Raw genomic sequence first — 22706 nt, forward strand, 5'->3', positions numbered from 1 at the left:
ATAATTTTTTTTCAGACTTTCTGTTAAATATTACTACTGAGTCATTTTAGATTATAGGGATTGATTCACCTTCGTGGCGATCTGGGACTCAAACGGATGATAATATAGTAATCAAGGTAACCTTCACAAACATTACTTATATTTGTTACATTTGTTACAGCATCCATTCTGCTCTTCTTTCAAATTATAAAATTCATTGATGGGCTTTCATGTAGTTCCTTGGGGTCTTTAGAGCATAATAATTTGAGAGATGCTGCCATAAAACATTGCATCATTATGACCATAAGGTCAATTAATGATGTTGGTAGACTGAGGTTATATTTCATTATTTTGTGCCAATCACTTCAGTTAGTTAAGTGTATACATATCCTCTGAGTTACTATGAATTTTCAGCTGAAACAGAAATTTCTTTGAAAACAAAGTACTACATTCTAGTAAACCACCAACTGCTGGTAGTTACATTTTCCAAAAATAACATGCTTAATTCAGTTCCCCAGGTGTGAGCTGACGTATATAGATGACCAAAATTTACAACCTTATGAACAATCCTGTTAGCATTTTTCTTAATTTAACTTAAATTTACAACTTTACATTCTCTTGCTAACTCCAAAATGTCATCTATAATGAACTTCAAATACCATGGATTTGAACTGCTTCCAGTGGTATAGTTGATCATCCCCAGACTGATTCGATCCAGATGGTCTGCAGGCATTCCCTTCTAGCTTTGAACAATCCCTGATAAATCAAACACTGGGAGAAGCCAGCTACTATTATGTCTCCTTGTGAGTTCTTAATCACATATTTTCAAACAAAGAACATACATCATTAAGTATAGGCATGTAACACTATAAAAAAAAAAAAAATATCCTGTAAGTCCTTTAAAACTAAGAAAGTTTTTTATTTTTTTTCTTTCAAAGTACCATATCTGTGATCCGTAGAAGTCGTTATACAAAGTCTGATGGTAAATTATTGTGAAAAATTATTATGATTTTTTTATGAGATTTCCATGTAGTAGGTTGGCTGTGTAGTAACCAGCCCTGGTGCTGATCCACCAATTAGCATTGTGTGTTTGCAATCCATGTCAAGTATAACTGAATTCCTAAGTAGCATCAGGTATCAAGGAGCACTTGATGCATTGCTGTGTTTGGTCACAAAACAACAATAAAGGTTGACATTGAGTTAATATTCAATTTTGGTTCATTTATGCTTCTAAAACCAGCACTTAATTTTTCTATTATTAAGTGTTAAATAAGTCTCCACACAGAAAGTGTGGAATTTTAAAAGAACAGTTTCCTTTTATTTACTATCTTGTTGTCAAAGAAACGTGATAGAACTGATCCTAAAGCTTATACAGAGCTATAGACTCAAATTCTCTTAACCTGTACGTCATGTGGCTTTAGTAGATACTTGAATTTCTGTCTGAAATGTCGTTATTTAAAAAGGAGAGATTATTCATTTATCACATTGTCAAGTTGGATGTGTTAACCAAGTATTTACCAAGATAATAGAATGTAGAATTACATACTTAACAGAGGCACTTCTAGCGCTAACTTCATTAGTCATTTGGGGTTTACACTTCCACCATATCAGATAGGATCAGTCTGTGACTCCATGTGGCGATGTGCAATTGCTGACTTGTCTATGTGGTATACACCTATGGCCTGTTGTACTGTGAGGCTTTCATGCTGACATGCTTTTTGCCACCTGTTGGGAACCTGCTTGACTGCACTTGATGTACCATTATTTATTTGAAGAGGAATATAGAAAATAGCACATTTTAGATAAGATATGCTTATTCTTAGTGGTACCTTTTTGAAGCTGTACATGTTAATCATTCATTCATGTTATCCACAGAATATGATTTCTATGTACCATTTATATGAAGCTGTACATGCAAACAAAGTTCGTTCCATCTTTACTAACTAATCTCGTTAGTACTTTTTCTATGAGGTTTGCTGCTTTTTTTTTTGACTTAATTCAGCTTTACTTGAACCAACACGATTTGGTTGGAATTATAAATGCATGCTGATTGTGCTATAGTAATTAGGCCAGAGGCTAGCCCCTGGATCAGGCTTCAAATAGATGTCTGGTCACTGGTATAAGTTGGACATCTTAAACAGCCAAACCTGTCAAGCACTCCTTTCTTGTGCATTTTTTTTTTCTTATGACCTTACAACAATTTTCTTTTTCTTATCACCGTAAGTCTAATTTATTTCTTGTGGTGGTCTAGGAGCCTTTTAATGTTGGTTTATTTGTTTATTTATTTTAAATAGATGATAAGAGAATGCAACAATTGGATTTCCTTTGTTAGTTTCTCTTTAGACTATTCAGTCTTATGCTCAAGTTTATTCACAACCTTCATGGTGACCAGGCTTCCTATTTGTTTAACTTCAGCTAGAGTTCTTGGTTAAATCTGCTTGTGCATGCTTAAAATTGTTTACATTGCTAGCCCAAGCCTAAGCAATAAAGTATGGTGGTTGTGTGTTACTTGACAGTCGACAAAATTTTTTTCCATATCTGACTACGTTTTGTCTATTAGTCTGACTAGCGACATTGCCCTCAGCAGAGCTGATCAACAAGGGAAGGTTCATGTCAGATGTCTCAACCCTAGGTAATTAGGGTTCTTGGTAATCCATAGCTGATACCATACATATCAGTTACAGGTGTTGTGTGTTTTTTTTTTTTTTTGCTTCTGACTTTGACTTTTTCTTGTTTAGTGGGGGTTGATATTGTGAATATGGTAGTCACTTGTACTCTGTATTTATAATTTTAGATAACACTGGTCTAACTAATGTTAGTGTACTGACTAGATTTCTCGAAAAGGCCACAGGTGGAGGGGCATACAAATTTGCTGATGTCTTGAAAGAAAGGCTTGGAGTTAGTCTTGATAAGGAAGATGAAATGAGTTGCCTTGTAGCTGGAGCAAATTTTTTGCTTAAAGTATGTTTTTTCTCATTTATTCTTTAATGCTATATTTGCAGGAATTTTTATCTACTGGCTTCATAATATTTTTTTTCTTGCTTAAAGTATGTTTTTCTTATTAAAGATGTGACTTTTGTACTTGTTCTCTTGCTTTTTCTGAGATGTTGATTGATGATGCAAATGTGACTTGATTTTTTTGCTATGGATATCATAGATGTTTCTATAATGTAGTGTTTCATTTGTTCAATTAAAGAACATGGGCCACAGATAACCAATTTAACAAATCACCTGACCTTAGCCTAATCACGATAATAATTGATCACTCTAAAATCTGGACAAATGCGAACATTTTCTTTCCTGCTTTTTATGCATCTACCCTTTTCCGCAGTTGGAGGACCAATGTGACAATCTTTCTTTTTGCTGCTAGAATATTAATAACATGCACAAAAATGAATTGATCATTTTTATTAAGAATCTAGCCAAATAAGTTATTGCTCTGCCCACTTTCTTACTCAAGTATCTTAATGACCAGACACAGACTTGGTTTCATTTGTACATTAGATTCTTTGTAAAGAGAAATATTGAGCACTGGATCTTTCATGTGCACCTGATCTTTCCCAACTTCAGTTAATTTAGACAGCTGGAACTGAACAAGAGTTGAGATGTCACAAGAAAGTTCTATAAAGGAAATTATACACTATAGCTGTGTCAAAGTAGGGATTCAGTGGGGTGACATTCTTTCATAATGCTCTAATTCTTTACTGGATATGGATTTTTGCGACAGCAATAATGTGCCAGCTGCTACACAATCTTTTTCTTCTTTAATGTCCTTTCTAATAGTTACCGTACATCTGATATTAATTCTGCCATACTTTGTTAAGGCAATACGGCATGAAGCTTTTACGCACATGGAAGGTCAGAAAGAGTTTGTGCAGATTGATCATAATGATATGTTTCCCTATCTTCTTGTTAATGTTGGTTCTGGAGTTAGTATCATCAAGGTACTGATTATCTGTAATCTTTTTTTTTTAATTTCTTGGTACATTAGATGTTTCTCTAACTGGTTTGCTTCATTAGGTGGATGGTGATGGGAAATATCAACGAGTTAGTGGGACTAATGTTGGTGGTGGGACTTTCTGGGGGCTCGGGAGGCTGTTGACAAAATGCAAGAAGTTTGTGCTTCTTCTTCCATTTGTAGACTCGCTAAGTGAAATTTGTTTAAATTTCTTTCTTTCAAGATTTACACATTTTACAGTTTTGATGAGCTGTTAGAGTTGAGCCAGCAAGGAGATAATAGTAATGTTGATATGCTTGTTGGAGATATTTATGGTGGTTTGGACTATTCTAAGGTATTTAATATCTTATATCGTCTTCTTTCTGTTGCCTAAATAAGTTGACATTTATATTTTATTTTTATCATATGTTATTACTGGGTTATAATTAATGTGTAGGATTAACTTATAATTTAGCTTTTATTGTTGTGTCCTGGTTACACTGCAAGTACGAACCACATTCATTTTAGGGAAGAGAAATCATGCTGTTGATGATGACTGAAAGATACGCCTTTCGTACTTGTTATTTTGTTCAATAGAGGGAAATTTGATGCTGTGAATTGAACCTTGGGGTATGATAGGAGGTCATTGTGGTTCAGAGCATGGAACCACAGGTAGGGCCAGAGGGGTGGGATTGGTTCCAGTTCAAGTTCACTGCAAGAGGAGCCAGAGCAGTCGCAGTTGCCATGGCTATAGAGAGGTGGCTGTGGGATCTCTATATTCCTCTTCTCTTCTCTGTCTTGTGGCTGTGGGAGAAAGATGACAGAAAGGAGAGAGGGAGAGATCACACATCACAGTAAATTTTTTTTTTTTTGTTTTTTAATACTTGTTTTGGTATGCTTTGATTGAAACTGGTTATGTTTCAAATATAACCAATTAGTATTTAACATCAATAGCCACTATACTTTGCCACCTAGAAAGGGTGATTTTCATAAATCGACAGTCCCCATCTGGGCCAGTATGTGTTGTACATGTCCATGAAATGATTTTTTTTCTTATGTGCAAATTGTATATTGTGAAGATGGAATTTCATAGGTCTTTGCTATCTGCTATCAAGGTTTTTATGAATTGAGTTAGCTAATAACCTCAACTATTTTAGGACAAGGATTCAAATCTTGAACCTAAGGTATGTAAGGTATGCCACCACCACGCTAGTCGGTTGTGTTAAGATTTTTGAGATGAGGATTCAAACACTGAACGTAAGTAAGTTGAGTATATTGCCACCGGATAAGGCAGTTGGATCTGAAATTTGGGAAATTGTAAGTGAAATTTTGGTGACGGCGGGATTCGAACCCAAGAACTTCCTATCAACTGTCAAGAACCTTACCAATTGTGCTCATTAGCACCTTCATGACTTTGTTATAACATTTAGTTGGCTGTGATAGTCATGTGAGCTGGGTCCTAAAGAATCATGTTACCTTGTCCTTCTCTTCTCTTAATCACCAATCCTCTAACTGTGCCCATCAAATTTTTACCACAATTGACTTAATAGTTACATGTCTCTAGAAGTTAATTATTCCTCTTGCTCTCCTTTGAGAGTAGGAATCTAGCTTAACAAAAATAAAAGGTCTATAGCCACTTCGTACTAATAATCTGAACAGTTAGAACTTTATTATTTTGTGCACTATTGTTATTGACAAGAAAGCCCTAGGTTGTATTAATTGAATTCTTTTTTCCATCCATTTTAACTTCAAGTGCTATTTCTCAGTAGCACTATTATTGTCATACTATGTGTTTTTCAGATGTTTCTGGTGTAAAGTATAAGCAAGTGGTTAAATTAATCCTTAGTGCCCATTACAACATCCTTTAAGAATTGATCAACTAACCGACCACATCAGACTTTGCATGTCTGTATCAAGACAATGTTTTTGTTATTATATTTCAGAAATCATTTTTGAACTGGTTAAGAGAACATTCAAGTGTCTTATATTAGCTGTGGCAAGCGTTGTGGCCTTTCTCTTATTGTGCATTAAATAACTTAGACTTATCTTAATTGTTTTAGATTGGGCTTTCAGCATCAACTATAGCTTCTAGTTTTGGAAAAACAATTTCAGAAACCAAGGAACTTTCTGATTACAGACCTGAAGATATCTCTCTCTCTCTTCTGCGGATGATTTCATATAACATTGGGCAGGTTAGTTTCCTGACTTGTATCCATGGACCAAAAATTAATTTGCTAAGAGAAGTGTTTAGATAATATTTTTCTTTGTGAAGTAGGAACATGTATCTTGAATGTCTTCCTTTTTATGAGCTCTGGCATCATACACCCATTACTTGATGCATTTAATTTTATAGATTCATGACACTGTTATTTATGTTAGTCCAGTATTTCACAAGTTCTATGTGCTTCAAAAATACAATTAGCAACCTTGTAGTAACTTTAAGATATTTAGTCATTTAGAAAGCGAGCCTTCGCACCATTGCAAGATTCTCCTATTGCAACCTGGTATCAATTGTTTGAATTGTGGGAACAACATTCCTGCATGTCGCATTCTGTTGTAATACAAAACCAAGAGGGAAGGTTGAATTTGCCTGTATCAATTTGGTTCTTTTAGTTTGCTATTGTTAAAAAATTGGACTTGAACTCCTTATGATTGTATATTAAACTGGAAGCTGACTGTGATTTTTGGAATGTTCATATCTGCCTATTGTTAACAACTTAGTTGGTACTTGGTACACTCTGAGGATCATTGATGCTACCCACCATATGTAATTGACAACTTGTTGAGATTATAGATGAAGCTTTACAACCAACTGTTGCTGCTTAATATGACGAGAACATATTCTTGTTAATATAGGAGTCTGAATTTACCTAGTTTTCTGATCCTCAACGTATTGAGACTTCAGGTAACTCCCAACTCCTAAGTATGATGAGAACATATTGCTGTGATCCAGTTTTCCCAAAGCAACTTATTTTGGTTCTCTGGAATTTTTAATCTTGTTCTCTTAATCTCTCTCTGTGGCCTTCATCCATGTTATGTCCTAATTTGCAATTATTTCTTGAATCCCATGAAGGGCTACTATGTTGTTTGTGATAATTTCACTCAGTTTTTTACATGATAGATATTTTAAAATTAACTGAACCCAGAAAATTGGGATTGACAGCTTATTATTGTTACTGTTGTCTTAGATCTCATATCTAAATGCACTTCGTTATGGGCTGAAAAAAATATTTTTTGGAGGATTCTTCATTCGTGGTCATGCTTACACCATGGACACCATTTCTTTTGCAGTGCATTTCTGGTAATGTGTTGTCAAATTCACTTTAATTATAATTTTGTTAGTTTTGAGAATATCATTACTGTATGCTTGTCAAGTTTATTCTAATTGGCCTAATTTTCATGTATTTGATGTGGAATCCAGTAGAAGTAATAGTTTACTTTCATAACTTGATTCTTCAGCATTTCAAGTGCTCTATAATATTTTGCTGGATGTTTCCTTATCCTTAGGTCTAAGGGACAGGCACAAGCTATGTTTCTGCGTCATGAGGGCTTTTTGGGAGCTCTTGGTGCATTCATGAGCTATGAAAAACATGGCCTTGATTACTTGAGAGCACATCAGTTGGTTGAAAGATTTCCTATGGAGGCTCCTTGTATTGCGGGAAAGATTCATGGTCCTCCGCTTGGCAACCTGAATGAAAAGGCAAGAACATTGTTCCCTTTGTATAGTACACATTTGCTTGAATTATTGCACTTCTTATCATCACACTGCTTCCATTTGTCACCTTATTACCCGAGTGATTTGTAAATATTCCTATTTAGCTTTAAATTCACATTAGATATTTTATTATATACTAAGAATCACAGCCATAGAGGACAAGCCTTGTACCACACATCTTATAATACCCTAATTTTAATTATGGATAAATTGATACTTTGATTCATAAGTCACCATCCTCTCCTCTCGTGGTAGAGAGCATGACCATTGAGGAAGGGGGAGAGAAGACGTTAGATCATCACTTACAACAAGGACCAATTTAGGGATTCGATTCTTTTTTCCTTATCTTTTATGATTAAGTTTAAAACAAATATTTTGTTATATACGGGACAAAGCCTTGAACCACACATGATATAATAGACTGATTTTAATTAGGGGCAAATTGGTAATTTGATTTCAAGTGAACTTAGGGTTAGGATTAAATTCCCTCCTTAGTTATAGTCGTCTTTTTGTCATGGACAAATCTATACACGAGATGTTCGATGTAATGTTTGTGTATATCCGTATATTTCGAATTTGTTTATGCATTGTATAGCATATAGAAAGCTTGCAGTAGGCTTGATAGTCCCATTTTGATTGGCTTTTGTGGTTGTTTTAGTCCTGTACACATAGATTGTCTATAATTGTTGCACAAAGACAAAACTACCTAAAAATAAGTCAATCCAAATAGCTATTTTGGGGGTTTTCTAGCTTCGCAGAGTGGTGTGGAGTGTTAGCCAACATAGCACCCTAAAGCTACTTGGGTGGCACATGGTTAGATGGGCCTTTCGGACAGTGTCTAGGGTTAGTTTGTTGTCTTGTTCCGTAGTAGTATCATGTGGGCACTTATGGGGACTTTTGGTCATGACAGACCACCTTGGACCCTTTGTCGCACGATCGTTTAGAGCTTGCAAAGTCTACATTTGTAATTTGTATTGACTATTAAGTGTTTGCTGAAATGTATGCTTGTGAGATCCAAAGTTAAATGCTCCTTCTAACCCGTTTTCTTTTTTGTAAGTCCTTAAGGGACTATAAGAGGTTTTGGGAAGATTGATACTTTGTGTACAAACATGCAATGGTGCTGTACGATTTAGGTAAAACCAGCTAAGTCCGTGACATATGTTATCATAGTGGGACAAGCACACTTAGAATCATAGATTGAAATTTTGTACCGTACCGAAGTTTTGAGCTTCGCTCGGTACGGTATAGGTGTATCGAGTGGAAACCTAATTTAGGCGTAAAATCTTCCGAAAATACCTGAAAATAAAAATAAAAGTTAGGGTAGGGTTTTTAAGTTAGAAATAAATATAGTAATAGTATAAGTTTAGCAAAACCAATGTAAATTAGGTAAGAATAGTATCACATATCTTTTTCGGATTTTGAGGAATAGCCTTGTGCAAGGTTCGTATTTTGGTTCGTTACGTATTGCTCTTCTATAAATATTGAAATATCTATAGAAAAATCATTTGAATTATCAATTCACAAATCGTTGCTTTGTAGAGTTTAGGAGAGTGTAAATGTGAGAAAAAATGAGTTTGAGATAGTTTAAGAGGAGTATGAGAGTAAAATAGGGTGAAATATGGGAGAAGATGAGTTTAAAAACGCATGAGAAAGGTCTCCAATGGTCATTTTAACCGTTGGAGCACTGTTACAGATCGATAACGGTCGAAATTGACCATTACCGAGTTGTGCCGGGCAATAACGATCGAAATTTCGATCGTCTGATATACCCTGTATTGTTTGATACGGGGCGATATTGAGCCTTCTGCCCTGTAGTGGGTGGTCTACGTACCGATATGCTATCGGACCAGTACGTACCGCCTGTACTGAGCAGTATTATTCGAAATTAAAAACTCTGCTTAGAATCACTTGGCATGCAAACGTGGGAAACCTAGCGAGGTTGCATTGAGGGCAACCATCACGCATGACCGTTTGAGGGAAACAGGTGTAGAGACATAAGGAAAGGAGTTCCTCAGAGGAGTACGCATCCAAGATCAACATTCAGAGGAATGACCAACCTTTTGCCTGAGAGGCACTAACGAGGACAAGCGAGTTGTGAAGAACGCATAGTGCACAAAGGTAGGGATGGCTGAGTTCGAGCTACGGCTCGACGTTGGCAACCAAACTTGACGGTGCTTAAGGCAAGCAGGGCACTTGGCAAAGGATGAGATCGTGCAAGGAGGGATGAGTTGCTCGGTGATTGAAAGAGTTATACAAAGCTCACAGAGGTGAGGGGAATTGCTAACTCGAAGAATTCGACACTTATACAAGGGCTTGTATGTAGATGATGGACTATCTATGGTCATCCCAAGGCAATCAAAACTCGGTGTCATAGAACATGGAAAGTGTCTTTTTGATATGAGAAGGATACATCTATAGGAGATTGAAGTGTGTAGTAGGTTCAAATGTTGTTAGGCGTTGAAAAGTCATAATCTAGCAAGTGCATTCATGGGGATGGAACAATGCATAGTTTGCTTAGCAAGGTAGAGTCGGCTATGGGGATGATAGTCTCTAAAAATTTCAAAGGGAAGGATATAAGGAGAAACTTTTCTCATTGGAGCAACAGACCATATATGTTGGGGGGGTACCTCAAGACGACAGCTCTATTAAGCAGAATGGATTGAGCGTGTGGCAAGGAGTCATCCCATGATCTCATACGTGGTAATGCATTGGTGGACACATTACAAGACCAAGTGGGGGAGTGACATTAGGCAACAACAAACGAAGGCACACTTAGAGCCGATGTGGAGATCAGACTCAACAGAGGATTGACCCGTGGAATGATAGGGCCACCATCAACTCAATGCAAACTAATGAGTGAAACAACCTAGGTGGAACTTGGTGAAATGCCCAAGCCACATGAAGAAAGTTGACATAAAAGATAGAACATGGAGCGCAGGTTCGAAGCTTTCTTTGGATAGAGGTCAAGGTTATGGATTCTTATAAATGTAAGAGCGAGATCGTGTCGTTCCATGTGTCCCTCACTTTGATGGAGTGGACTTATCTTGCATGGTGCCAAAGTCGAAGGGAGCTTCGAGGCACATATACCTTATCTTGATGAAGCAATTGACGGAGGGACTAAGGTGACTCAACTTATGAAGGTGATGTTTGGGTCAGAAGGCTTTAACACGGGGCAAGAAGACATGGAGGTGGGTACTCTTGAAGTATATGTCATAGTTTTTCCATTTGAGTTGCCGTAAAGGAAGTGTGCACAATGAAAATTGTGTTGGGGCAGGGGCCTAAGATTTAGACGATGGTGCACCGATTTTAACGAAGTCGATGGACTACGAGAGTTGTTGGACTACGGATTTTCCTAGAGCTATGCTTCGTCCGTGTGTGACCCGAGAGCAAGTGAATGAAAGTTGATTGCCAAAGGAGTGAACGCAATCGAAGGTGGTGGAGGCCCTGCAACATGATGGCAGATGCCACACATGGAGAGGTCGCAACTCGAGTTCATCTCACAAAGATCAAAATGCAATGATGTCGTTAAGAGGCGACATGGTGCAGCGGATTGTGGTGGAATAGTTCGAGGCAATGCAACACATACAGGAGAAGTCTCGTAAGGGATTTGATCATATAGAGGTATGATCGGGCGCTCCACTTCGGTAAGCAACACGACGATAAAAATGGTTATTAATTCAAGGAGTGAATGCTATGGTACCGTAAAGGCAGATCTTCTGTGCGTGCACTGAATTTTGCATCAGATGAAAGCCTTGGTCATCAGCATATGGGGGCTATATACCACCGAGGGGGATTCTAAGTACAAGTACCAGTGACTCCCATGGGGAGTGACTTGATCTTATAGAGGTATGATCAGAGTGGCTAAAAAGATAGACTCCTGCAGAGCTCATATTTGCTTAAGAGAGCCCGACAAGTTGGAAGACAAAGTCGAGCGAGAGAACATTGCTATCAAGGATACAAAGAAGAACATAATTGACGCAAGCCCTATAATATGATGGTGGAGGCCATGCATGAGAGTTATGATATGTCTTTCTATCGACTAAGGGGAATTGCTCGGAGAATACAGAGGTATCAAAGCAAGTGGTCGAAAGGAGCAAGGAAGCAACGATGAGTCTAGAGAGACTTAGCTACCTAAAATCAGGCATCAGTTAGAAAGGAGGTGGACTTGGGAGTGCTACATTGCTGTAGAGACGGATCTATCAATCATGAAGAAATGGACAATGTGCGAGACAACAAATAGTAGGGTCGTGGACATAGCAGCACCATGGTACTGTAGAGGTGGGACTTCCTAGAGTCATCGATCCCTTGTTCTCATCGATGGAGAGCATATGGTCGTGAATAAGGGTTGAGGAGGTGGAAAATATAGAGGCAAATTCTAAGTACCGAGACATGACAAAAGGGTAAAGGCCAAGGAAATTTGTAAGTTCTGTGTCGATGATCTCATCAAGATAGTCGAAAGTAGGGGACTTTGGGTCGATGCAGTAGTGCTTGACCAAGGAATGAAGTAGGCAGTACGCGATGCTATTCATTTTTGACTCATAGTGGGCGGTAGAAATGATGAAGAAGATAACACAATCCCAGAGGCGACCAAAATTATCGAAGAATTACTCCAAATTAAGGCAAAATTTTGCTCTTTTCAGGCAAAACTTCTTGCATTTTTGAAGTTTGATGGTAATAAAGAGGCGAATTGCAGTAGTTAACTTAACGTAAAGAGTGCAAACACTTCGAGTGTTTTACAAGTGCGAGTAAAGAGTAGGCGAAGGCTAGTTTCCAGCTTAATGCATGAAGTACATTCCTCGAGGAGGCGGGCTAAGTCAAGTAACCTTTGTATTCTCAACTCTTAAGAGAATTTATGATATCGAGTAAATCAATTATCTTATTTATCTAGTAGAGGAGCTCTGCACATAATCAAAGACTCTTCGAAAAGACTTAATGGAAAAAAACAGTTATCAAATCCTCACCAATGGTAATTGTTTCTATCAAGAGTAGATTGTCTACTTCATTTTCTAACATAATATCAATCGAAAGCGGAAGTGATGTGAATCTACGTGGAGGTGACAACTAAGTAAAAGAGGAATCAATAGGCAAATTTTGCAGAGAAAAAACCTTAAAAACTTCTAAATCTGCGAGGGCATGCTCGTTAAATCTCCAACAGGCATCTACCTAGTTCAAGTGGCACAAGATGTTTGAGAGATTGACACATGACAAGGAAAATGTTTTCCTTCATCTGGGGGATCCACAGGAATTAGTAAAGATCAACACAACTTGACTAACCCCACATCAAAGTCAGAGACATTGGCAAGTTGAAGTAGCATTGGTAAATCAATGTTTGATTACTCAACAATAATGGCGGAGAGCAACTGAGAGCCATGAGGTATGTTGCAACTAGAGCAAAAGATTGAAGATCCGGCACAGGTAAGGAGATGCAGCGTTTGTAATGGCTTCGACGAGGACGTCGAGGGAATAAGTTGGGAAGAATGTCACGGACAAATCTATACACAAGGTGTTCGATGTAATGTTTGTATATGTCTATGTCTTTCAATTTTGATCATACTTTACAAAATATGTATAGGGCTTGTAGTAGGCTTGGCAATCTCATTTTGGTTTGCTTTTATGGCCATTTTAGTTTGATAAACGTAGGTTGTGTGTAATCACGTAGATGCAAAATTGTTCATAAATAAGCCATCCAAGTAGCTATTTTAAGGGTTTTTTTAGCTTCGTAGAATGGTGCGGAGTGTCAGCCAGCGTAGCACACTGGGCTACCTAGGTGGTATATGGTTGGATGGATCTTTAAGGTAATGTCTATTGCTGGTTTGCTGTCTTGTTCCGCAGTAGTGTCATGTGGGGGCTTTTGGCTGCGGCAGACCACCTTGGATCCTTTGTTGTGTGATTGTTCAAAGCTTGTTAAGTTTATGTTTGTAATTTATATTGTTTATTAAGTGTTTGCTGAAATGACTACTTGTGAGATCCTGAGTTAAACATTTCCCCTAACCCATCATCTTGTTTTTTGCATGTTCTTAAGGGACCTTAATATTTTAGGGAGGTTAATCCTTTATGAACAGACACATAAGGGTGACACATGACTTAGGCAAAACTAGCTAAGTCAGTGACAATCCTATCCTCTCGTGACAAAGAGTATAATCGTCGAGGAAGTAGAGGAAACGTTATGACATCACTTACAACAAAAACTAAGGTAAGGATTTGATTCCTTTTGTCTTCCTTATCTTTCATAATTAAGCCCAAAATAGATATTTTGTTATATACTACTAATTATTACAAATTCAACCATAGGGGATAAGCCTTATATAACATAATATATAATATTCTAATTATAATTAATAATAAATTTATATTTCATTTCATAGGTGAACCTAGGGTTGTAGTTAAATCCTCTCCCCCTACCCCCCCCTTATCTATAGTTGTCATCCTCTCCTCTCGTGGCAGAGAGCGTGGCCACCAAAGGAGGAGAGAACTTTAGAGCATCACCTACAAAAAGGATCAAGGTAGAGATTTGATTCTTTTTGTCTTCATTATCTTTTATAAAATATAATTTCATAACAAATGAAATATTCTTATTAAGCTCAAAATAGATATTTTGTTATATACTACTAACTATTATCATTGAATCAGCCAAGGATTGTGATTTCGGTCCTTACTAATGTACCTACTCGGTATGGTACATACTGAGGTGTCTCGACGGTACACCCAAAATTATAAAAAACCTCTAAAAATACATGAAAATAGAAAAAAATTTAGATTAAGATTTTGAAGTTAGAAATAAATATAAATTTAGTATAATTTAGCAAAAATAATATAAATTGACCCAATATCGATCAAATTTTAATTAAATCATCATTAAAATCACTAATCGTAGTATAAAAAACTTAATTAAACCTATTATACCATCATAAACATATAATATACATGAAATATAAAGATTTAACCTATTAAGTATTTAATTTCGAAAAAAATAATATAAAACACACTAATCACAATATTAAATACCTTAATTATTCCCTAATTAACATTATTCTACCATCAAATAACATATTAGACATTAAGTTATATACCACGTAGAATAGGCTTAATCTCCTTATAAATCTATAAAAATTTAGAAAGAGAATACATAACTCTTGATTAGAATGGTCTTCCTCTTAATTCTCTCAATTTATCCTCCTAAATTTGATCCAATTCATCAATTATAGCTTTATTGAGTTTTAGGAGAGTGAAAATGTGAGAATAAGAGAGAGAAGTGAGTGAAAAAGAGTTTTAGAGTGAAATGAGTTGAAAAAGTCAGGAGGAAAGGGTTTAAAAACCCTTTTTCTAAGCCTCAAACGATTAAATTGACCATTTGAAATAGGGTAATCTCAACCCTTGATCGGTAATGCTCGAAATCTAATCGCTACCGATTGGTACAGGTTGGTAACAGTTTAATTTCGATCGTTATCGCCCGGTACAAACCCCATATCACTCGATACGATGTTAAGCGATCGATACCACCTAGTAAAAGGCAATCCACATGTTGATATCCTGTCAAACCGGTACGTACCTCCCATATCGAGCGATACGTATCGGTACAGCAAACCTTAGAATCAACCATATGAGACAAGCCTAGTATTACATATCAGATAATATTCTAATTTTAATTAGAGGCAAATTGATAATTTGATTTCATAAGTAAACCTAAGGCTAAGGTTAAATTCCCTCCCTCCTTATTTATAATCGCTATCCTCTCCTCTCGTGGCAAAGAGCACGACCATTGAAGGAGGAGACGAGACGACATCACTTACAACAAAGACCAAGTTAGTGACCCAATTCTTTTTGTCTTCCTTATCTTTCATAATTAAGTTTAAAATAGATATTTTGTTATATAATATGAAGTATCACTGAATTAGTCATATGAGACAAGCCTTGAACCACGCATGATATAATAGACTGATTTTAATTAAGGTAAAATTGGTAATTTAATTTCATAAATGAACATAGGGTTAGGGTTAAATCCACTCCCTCATTTTTGGTCATAATTCTCTTGTGGCAGATAGCATGACTATCGAGGAAAGAGGAGAGGAGGCACTTGGGCATCACCTACAACGAAGATGAAGGTAGGGATTCAAATTCTTTTGTCTTCCTTACCTTTTATAAAATATGATTTTATGATGAAGGAAACCTCCTTAAGCTCAAAATAGATATTTTGTTATGTACTACTAAGTATCACTAAATCAGCCATGGGGGACAAGCCTTGTGCTGGTCATAGGTGCTCTGCAAGTCAATCACGTGAGTGATGACATATGTGACATGACACGCTCTTTTTGTTTATTATATTATTTGATATTTATCACTTTATATTACTTATTACTTGAATATATTATGATATACATGGATTTGTGCAATGAGAATCGAATCGTGATGAGATCACGATAGTGAGACTGATTCGCCTTTAAACACAGACCCTAAATAATCCTGATTATAGATTACTCAAGAGGGACATCGAGATAACCGGACAGATTGTTGTACTGTATACCCGTCCATATGATGGAGGCGGTTGATCTCATAGCTGCTCGTGTGAGGACACTAGGAATACAGTGCAGGTGTTCATTGGAGAATAAGTTCGCTAATTGATCTGCTCATGGAATGTTGGATGGTTGATGATGCCTTATTGTCAGATAGCGATTTCGTCGTCCCAATGGTATATTTGATTCTTAGACTTGAGACACTAAGGATATCTTGTATAATTACTCCACTCTTTGACACCGAACTTATAGGCTTAGAAGTTTCAAATCTACCACAATCGGTCATCGGGAGTGGTAGTCAATCTTACGAGGGTTATTGAGTGTCGATAAAGGATCATCCGCTCTCGGTGTAATGAGAGGAATATCCCATGTGTTCTTGCTCAGACAAATCCCTGACTAGGGTCATTTGGATTGAAAAAGAGTTCTCTAGGAGAATCCGATTAAAGCGAGACTCGAGTAGAAACCGTATGGGCCTGATAGCACCATGCCCAGTATACGGTCTTTGAAATATTATATGGATGAGGGACTATAAATACACGGTAACTGATGACAGATAGGTCCAATGGATTGGATTCCCCTGTATCGTCTGGGGACTACGGCGTAGTGGCCTAGTACGTCTACAGTCAATGAATCGAGTGAATTATTATGGAGATAATAATTCACTGAGCCAGAAAGAGTTATGATAGATATGACTCATGGTCAGTTCGATATTGGGCCTAAAGGGTCACACACATATGGTAGGTATTGCGATGAGTAGAAGTTTGGATATGAGATATCCGTTGGAGCCCTTATCTTATTGGATATCCAATAAGCCCTTGAATTATTAGATCCTATGGATGAGATCCAATAAGAGCCAATAATAAATTATTGGGTAGAGACCCACTAACCAAAAAGGCTTAGGTAGTTGGATGGAGATCCAATGCTCACTATGGCAGGATCCATTATGGTTAAGTTGACAGGGGACCTCTATAAATAGGAGGGAACTAAAAGGTCATGGGCTTGGTTCTTTTTGGTTGCTACCTCCTATTCTCCTCTCTCCTTCTCCTCAACCTGCAACCCCTATTAGGGCGTATGGGCAGCAAGAAGGGGTCGCCCCCTTTTTTATTGCGTAGTGCACGTAGTGAGGAGGATTGTGCAACGATTTGAGGAGCGTCTTTGCAGTCCCTGTCGTGTGGATCATCGCTAGAGGAGGACAGCTGACCTCCTTTATCCTTTTCCACATATTTGTAAGTTTTTAGGGATATACAATCTCCCTAAGTAACACAATCTTTCTTATACACGCAGTTTTCGATTTCGCGGGTTTTTGTGCACTAACTTTTTTACGACGATGAAACCTTCTTTTCTACGGGAAATTTTGGGATTTTTATTTTATGTTCTTCCGCTACGCATGTGATTTCACCCAAGATTTACCAACACCTTGTATAGCACATCGTATAATATCTTAATTTTAATTAGGGAAAAATTAGTAATTCGATTTCATATATGAACCTAAGGTTAGGGTTAAGTCTCCTCCCTCATTATTTATAGTCGTCATCCTCTCATCTCGTGGTAGAGAGTGTGGCCATCAAGAAAGGAGAAGAGGAGACGTTAGGGCATCACCTACAAAAAAGACGTTAGGGCATATGATTCCTCTTGTCTTCCTTATCTTTGATAAAATATGATTTCATTACGAAGGAAACCTTCTTGTCTCTTTGTTTTATTATTCTTATTTATTTTATTGATCTCTCTCACTATATGTATCAATTTATGAAATTTTGTAGAATGATTTTTCATGATCCATGGACTTGTATTCACATTGAGTTTTATATTTTATGTGTTTTCCATTGTCTTATTTTGAGTTGGGAAACTTTCAATTGTGTAGTAGATATATTAAAGGAAATCATGAGTGGAGAATTGATCTACAAGAGGAAGGGAGAGATAACCTTATGTGTGGTCCTTTAGGCTAGGCACAATGGGTTCACCTATTGCCGCTTTGAATAGCAACCCGATAACCTAGAAGTCCAAACTTGTAGTTGTAAGTCATTGATTTGTCCCTTGAGAAGTGCATGGTTGAAGAATAATTTGATTGCTAGATAGAAGGAAATCATTTTGGTGCGTTTTTATGTATGACGTGAAATCATTAAAAAAATTATAAAATCAGAGGATGTACTTTTGTAAACAGCTATGGTTTCCTATCCCACTTCGCCATGTACCTGGAAATGAGGCAGTTCTTTTATCTTTAATTTCTGGCACTGTATTATCCAAGCACGGGGAAAATGATAGGTCAATTCTTATGTTGGTGTTGTCCTATTTTTTTTGCAATGAGGAAATATTCGTGGTCAGTAATTTTATCTCAATTCAGATTTGTATGTATGTTGGAATCCAATGTTCCATGGTTGAGTTTTAATCACAGAACAACATTTACATAATTTTGTGGATCTAAGGTAATAACTGCATGAAAATTTTTCTTTTACTTTCTGTTCTCATATTCTTGCAAGTTGTAACCATCCTTCTCCTTCCAGTACTCATTAACTATAATACAAGCTGAACCTCAAAAATAAAAAAGGACTTCATGAGTTCCTTTGGGTTCAAATAGTGAAATTTTATTTTAAACTCCTGCAGTTGAACATACTATGTTGCTTCCCAAATGATCAATTATATATTTCATAATTATTTTTATTTCCTATATGAATAAGGAAGTATAAATTATAATATGACATGTGATATAAAAAAGATGGAAGAAAAAGAAAAGAGAAAGATGTATGACTTGTGATATGGATTTGATCCTTGTTATGTGATATGTATGAAATATGATGTGTTCTTTATTTGAACAACTTTATTACATTACATATAATTAGAGTAAATATATCAATAAGTAGGCTTCATGCATGATTGATATGATAACTTTCTATATCATCAATATATGATCAGTGTATGACTGTTAATGCTTTATTCATGCGTGACATAGACCTTTGTATTTGTTAATATGGAATCAACATATTGTTACATGCTAAAAATAACTACATATTTGTTTGAAAGTAGTGTTATATCAGCAGTGAGAGGTGAAAGTGTCTTTAGTAATTGCTCATTGTTTTAAGAAAAATAATTATTTAGCTATGTGAAAATGACTTTATTTCATGTACGGACTGATCTTCTTGAGAACCGAGTTAGGTTACATCGAGGCGTGACACATCGTATGGTCAAGTTCTTTTTTATAAGGCAAAGGATATTCCTTTTCCAGTCTGCAGAGAACTAGAAATTCAGCAGTATCTGATCAAATGGGCATGTAAACAATATTCATCAGACTTGTCATCATGTATTCTTTTCTTGTTCCTATGCATGTCGGTTTCAGTGGCTGTTTCATCTATTTTCTATGAATTAGTTTGTGTGAGTTATAGGCTTGATGTGATTCTTTGCAGATTTCGTGGCTGGAGAAGTTTGTTCAGAAAGGTACTCAGATTACAGCTCCGGTACCTATGGCTCCTCCTGGGACAACTGGTATGGGTGGCTTTGAACGGCCTTCATCCAGGGGCAATACTTTGCGTTCAGACGCAAGTGCTGCATTGAACATAGGTGTTCTTCATCTTATGCCCACACTCGAAGAGTTTCCTCTATTGGCAGATCCTAAGATGTAAGTCTTCACAAGATATTGAAGTTCTGCAGAATAATTACTGGGTATTTCATTATTTAAATTATGCCTTGCTGTAAACTCACGTGATGTACTCTGAGCTGAAGTTTTTTTATGAAAGATCAACAGGTTTTATATAATTTCTAATTTCTACATCTTCCTTCAGCTTTCCCTCAAAATATATATCTAACTTTAGTTTTGTTTCTATATCCGGGTAGTAAATGTGCAGATGCTTGAGCGCATGTATCTTATTATTGATGGGTATATATTCGTGCATCTCCTAGTATCTGTATGTTTGTCAATGGCAGTTTGTTTTAGAGAGTATAACTTTGTATGGGCATTCATCCATAACAATGTCCTTGCAACGGGTAAGGAGTGCCTTGCTATAAGAATAACTTAGTCAAACCTGAAATAATTGTAGCTATTACATGAGTATCTGATATATTTCTGTCAATGGCATTGTCTTGTGTTAGACATGCATCATTATGACTCCATTGTTTCAGCACATGGTCTTACTGTTTTCAAGTCTTTGATGGTCTTTTTGCCTGTCTCACAACCAATGTAGTTAGCAGTTAAGCAAATGAGCATTTGTTTGTATCTTACAAGAATGTCTACTAGTGCTTTTGTCTCCTTTTCACTGTATCCCATCAACTCTCTTATCTGTTATATTGATCGGTCCTTTCATTGCATCCCAACAACAGTATTAGTGTATTACTCCTTTGTTCTGGTTTTATTTATTCCATTGTCCTGGTTAATTAATTCTTTTGGGCATGCTAGATTCATCTTACATGGTTTATGTTCATCTTGTTCTTAGTTTTGCATCTGACTTATCGTAAGCACAATTTTTTCTCCCTCTTACAACCTTTCACAATAACCTTAAATTATTGAACTTCATTCATTCTTGATTATCTTCATTTGCAGGTATGAGCCGAACACTATTGATCTCTTGGATCATGGTGAACTGGAGTGAGTTGCTTTAAGTTACTCTATTTGTTATTCTTGCTCATGCTTTTTCTTGATAAACTGCTGATGGAGTTATTCACTGTTCAAAAGTATTCATCTGCAAGTTATATCATGCTGTAGGTATTGGGTCACTGTGTTATCTGAGCATTTGCCTGACCTTGTTGATAAGGTATGAACTATGAAGCATAAAAATTTTATCTATAAAGTCATTTGCTCATGCTCACTGATTGAGGAAGCTTTTAAGATATGTCAACATGTCCAAATATCTTGATGTTGCTAATTTGTAAAGATTTGGAAACTGAAAGTCCTATTTTGGTTTAAGCTTCACATGTTAGATTCCTCAATTGTCTTCATTGAAAAAATATTAGTTGATTTGTCTGGGAAATTCTTCTATAAAGAATTGAACAATATATATATTAGAAGCATCAGCACAGGCCAACGTTGACCTCTTTTCTGTAAGGAGATGAAAGGTCAAGGCAAGAAAGTATTCTGTATCTATTTAACTTTTTTATTCCACTTCTTTGCCAGTAAATTTCACCTTCTTATTAGCACTATCAGATCCAAAGTTAAATTAGTAAATTTCAACCGAGCACATCACATGTTTTATATATTGAAGATATTCGTGACATATAGGTGTATTTTCATTTGAACATGAGCTTGTCCTCAAACTGAAAGAAATCGATATTATTTTCACTTGGAGTTGCTTCCTACTCCTTATTTCTTCCTCTTCTTTGCTGAACGTGATCCTGTGACTTGAGCTTGAGGTCCATGATTTCTCATTTCTTATACACAAAAATAATCTTTACTTATTTGATGCATGTCAAACCATCTGATTTTGCCATCAACATTATGATTTTTAAGTGGTCCTTTGTTGCAAGGATTTTAATTTCGAATGATATCGCTCATACCGGACGGTACGTACCGATACGCAGACCGCTCGCTACTGGGTAGTACCATCGATTGGGGCTGTTTTCGCCCTGTTACCGTCCGAAATCGGTTGGTAACGATTGATTTCGACCATCACGGCCCGCTACCGGATGGTATTAGCTGAGGGAGAAGAAAAGGGAGAACCTGGAGATCCAACGTCGCTCTCCCTCGACGATCCTGATCCATCGTCGCTCTCCCTTTTCTTCTCCCCACGTCTAAAGAAGAGGGAGAAGAAAAGGAAGAAGAAGATGTCGCCTCCTCCTCGTCTGAGGTGATGACGCCTCGACGTTGTCGACAACTTCTCCTCATCCGCACGGGGAGAAGAAACCATTTCCCACGTGGGGAGAAGAAACGAGGTGACGTCGCCTCTTCTTTTTGTTTTTCTAACTTATATATATATATATACACACACACACACACACACACACAAGGAGGCGACGTCGCCTCCTTGTAAAAAATACTGTTTTCACTGAGGTGACATCGCCTCTCTTCTTCCTGCGACGCCGAGGATTCTTCTCCCCGCGCAGATGAGAAGTCACCGGCAAACAAGGAGGGAGAGTGGCGTCGATCTCCAAGTTCTCCTCTTCTTCTCCCTCTTCTTTCTTCCCCTTCTCCCTCTTCTTTCTTCTTGCTTAGTCACCGCCCAATTTAGGATGATAACGAGGCGGAAACAACCCCAATCGACGGTATCGCCCAGTAGCGGGTGGTCCGTGTACTGGTTTGCTGGTGGACCGGTACGTACCGCCCGTATCATTCGAAATTAAATACCTTGATCAAAAGATTTCACTTCATGGGATATGTAAGGCCTCGTAGAGAACATATGTGATGCAGATAGATGACCTAGACTACAGAAGGGAGTAGAGTCCATGCTTGCAGAGGACAATTTTCAATTCTCAAGACCGTCGAGGCTCTTGTTGGTCATCAATAAAGTCCAGCCCTCAATGACCAACAAATTCCAGCTCTCAGATTTAAGAACAGCAGCTCTATGATTAACAGACATATAATGGAGAAGAAGGAAAAATAATTAAATAAGAGGAAGAAGTAAGAAGGGTTGTAAAGTTGCCCAAA

At 37.1% G+C, this 22706-nt stretch overlaps 1 protein-coding gene across 3 annotated transcripts in view; it reads left to right on the plus strand.

Moving 5' to 3' along the window:
* Positions 1 to 22706, plus strand: part of LOC103987356 (pantothenate kinase 2) — a 32889-nt gene that overhangs the window by 2598 nt on the left and 7585 nt on the right. For 2 of the 3 annotated variants that reach the window (XM_009405640.3, XM_009405641.3), the window contains exons 4-14: positions 58 to 116; positions 2824 to 2940; positions 3804 to 3923; positions 4000 to 4094; positions 4178 to 4271; positions 5977 to 6108; positions 7105 to 7217; positions 7424 to 7616; positions 19540 to 19751; positions 20670 to 20714; positions 20832 to 20880. In XM_009405640.3, the coding sequence (XP_009403915.2) occupies positions 58 to 116; positions 2824 to 2940; positions 3804 to 3923; positions 4000 to 4094; positions 4178 to 4271; positions 5977 to 6108; positions 7105 to 7217; positions 7424 to 7616; positions 19540 to 19751; positions 20670 to 20714; positions 20832 to 20880 (1229 nt within the window). Of the gene's footprint in view, positions 1 to 57; positions 117 to 2823; positions 2941 to 3803; positions 3924 to 3999; positions 4095 to 4177; positions 4272 to 5976; positions 6109 to 7104; positions 7218 to 7423; positions 7617 to 15669; positions 15734 to 19539; positions 19752 to 20669; positions 20715 to 20831; positions 20881 to 22706 lie in introns of those variants that run through there. The other variant, XR_010514106.1, reaches the window with a different exon arrangement.

This window comes from Musa acuminata, chromosome BXJ1-6 (assembly GCF_036884655.1).
Source record: "Musa acuminata AAA Group cultivar baxijiao chromosome BXJ1-6, Cavendish_Baxijiao_AAA, whole genome shotgun sequence".
In the NCBI taxonomy this organism is placed as follows: Eukaryota; Viridiplantae; Streptophyta; class Magnoliopsida; order Zingiberales; family Musaceae; genus Musa; species Musa acuminata.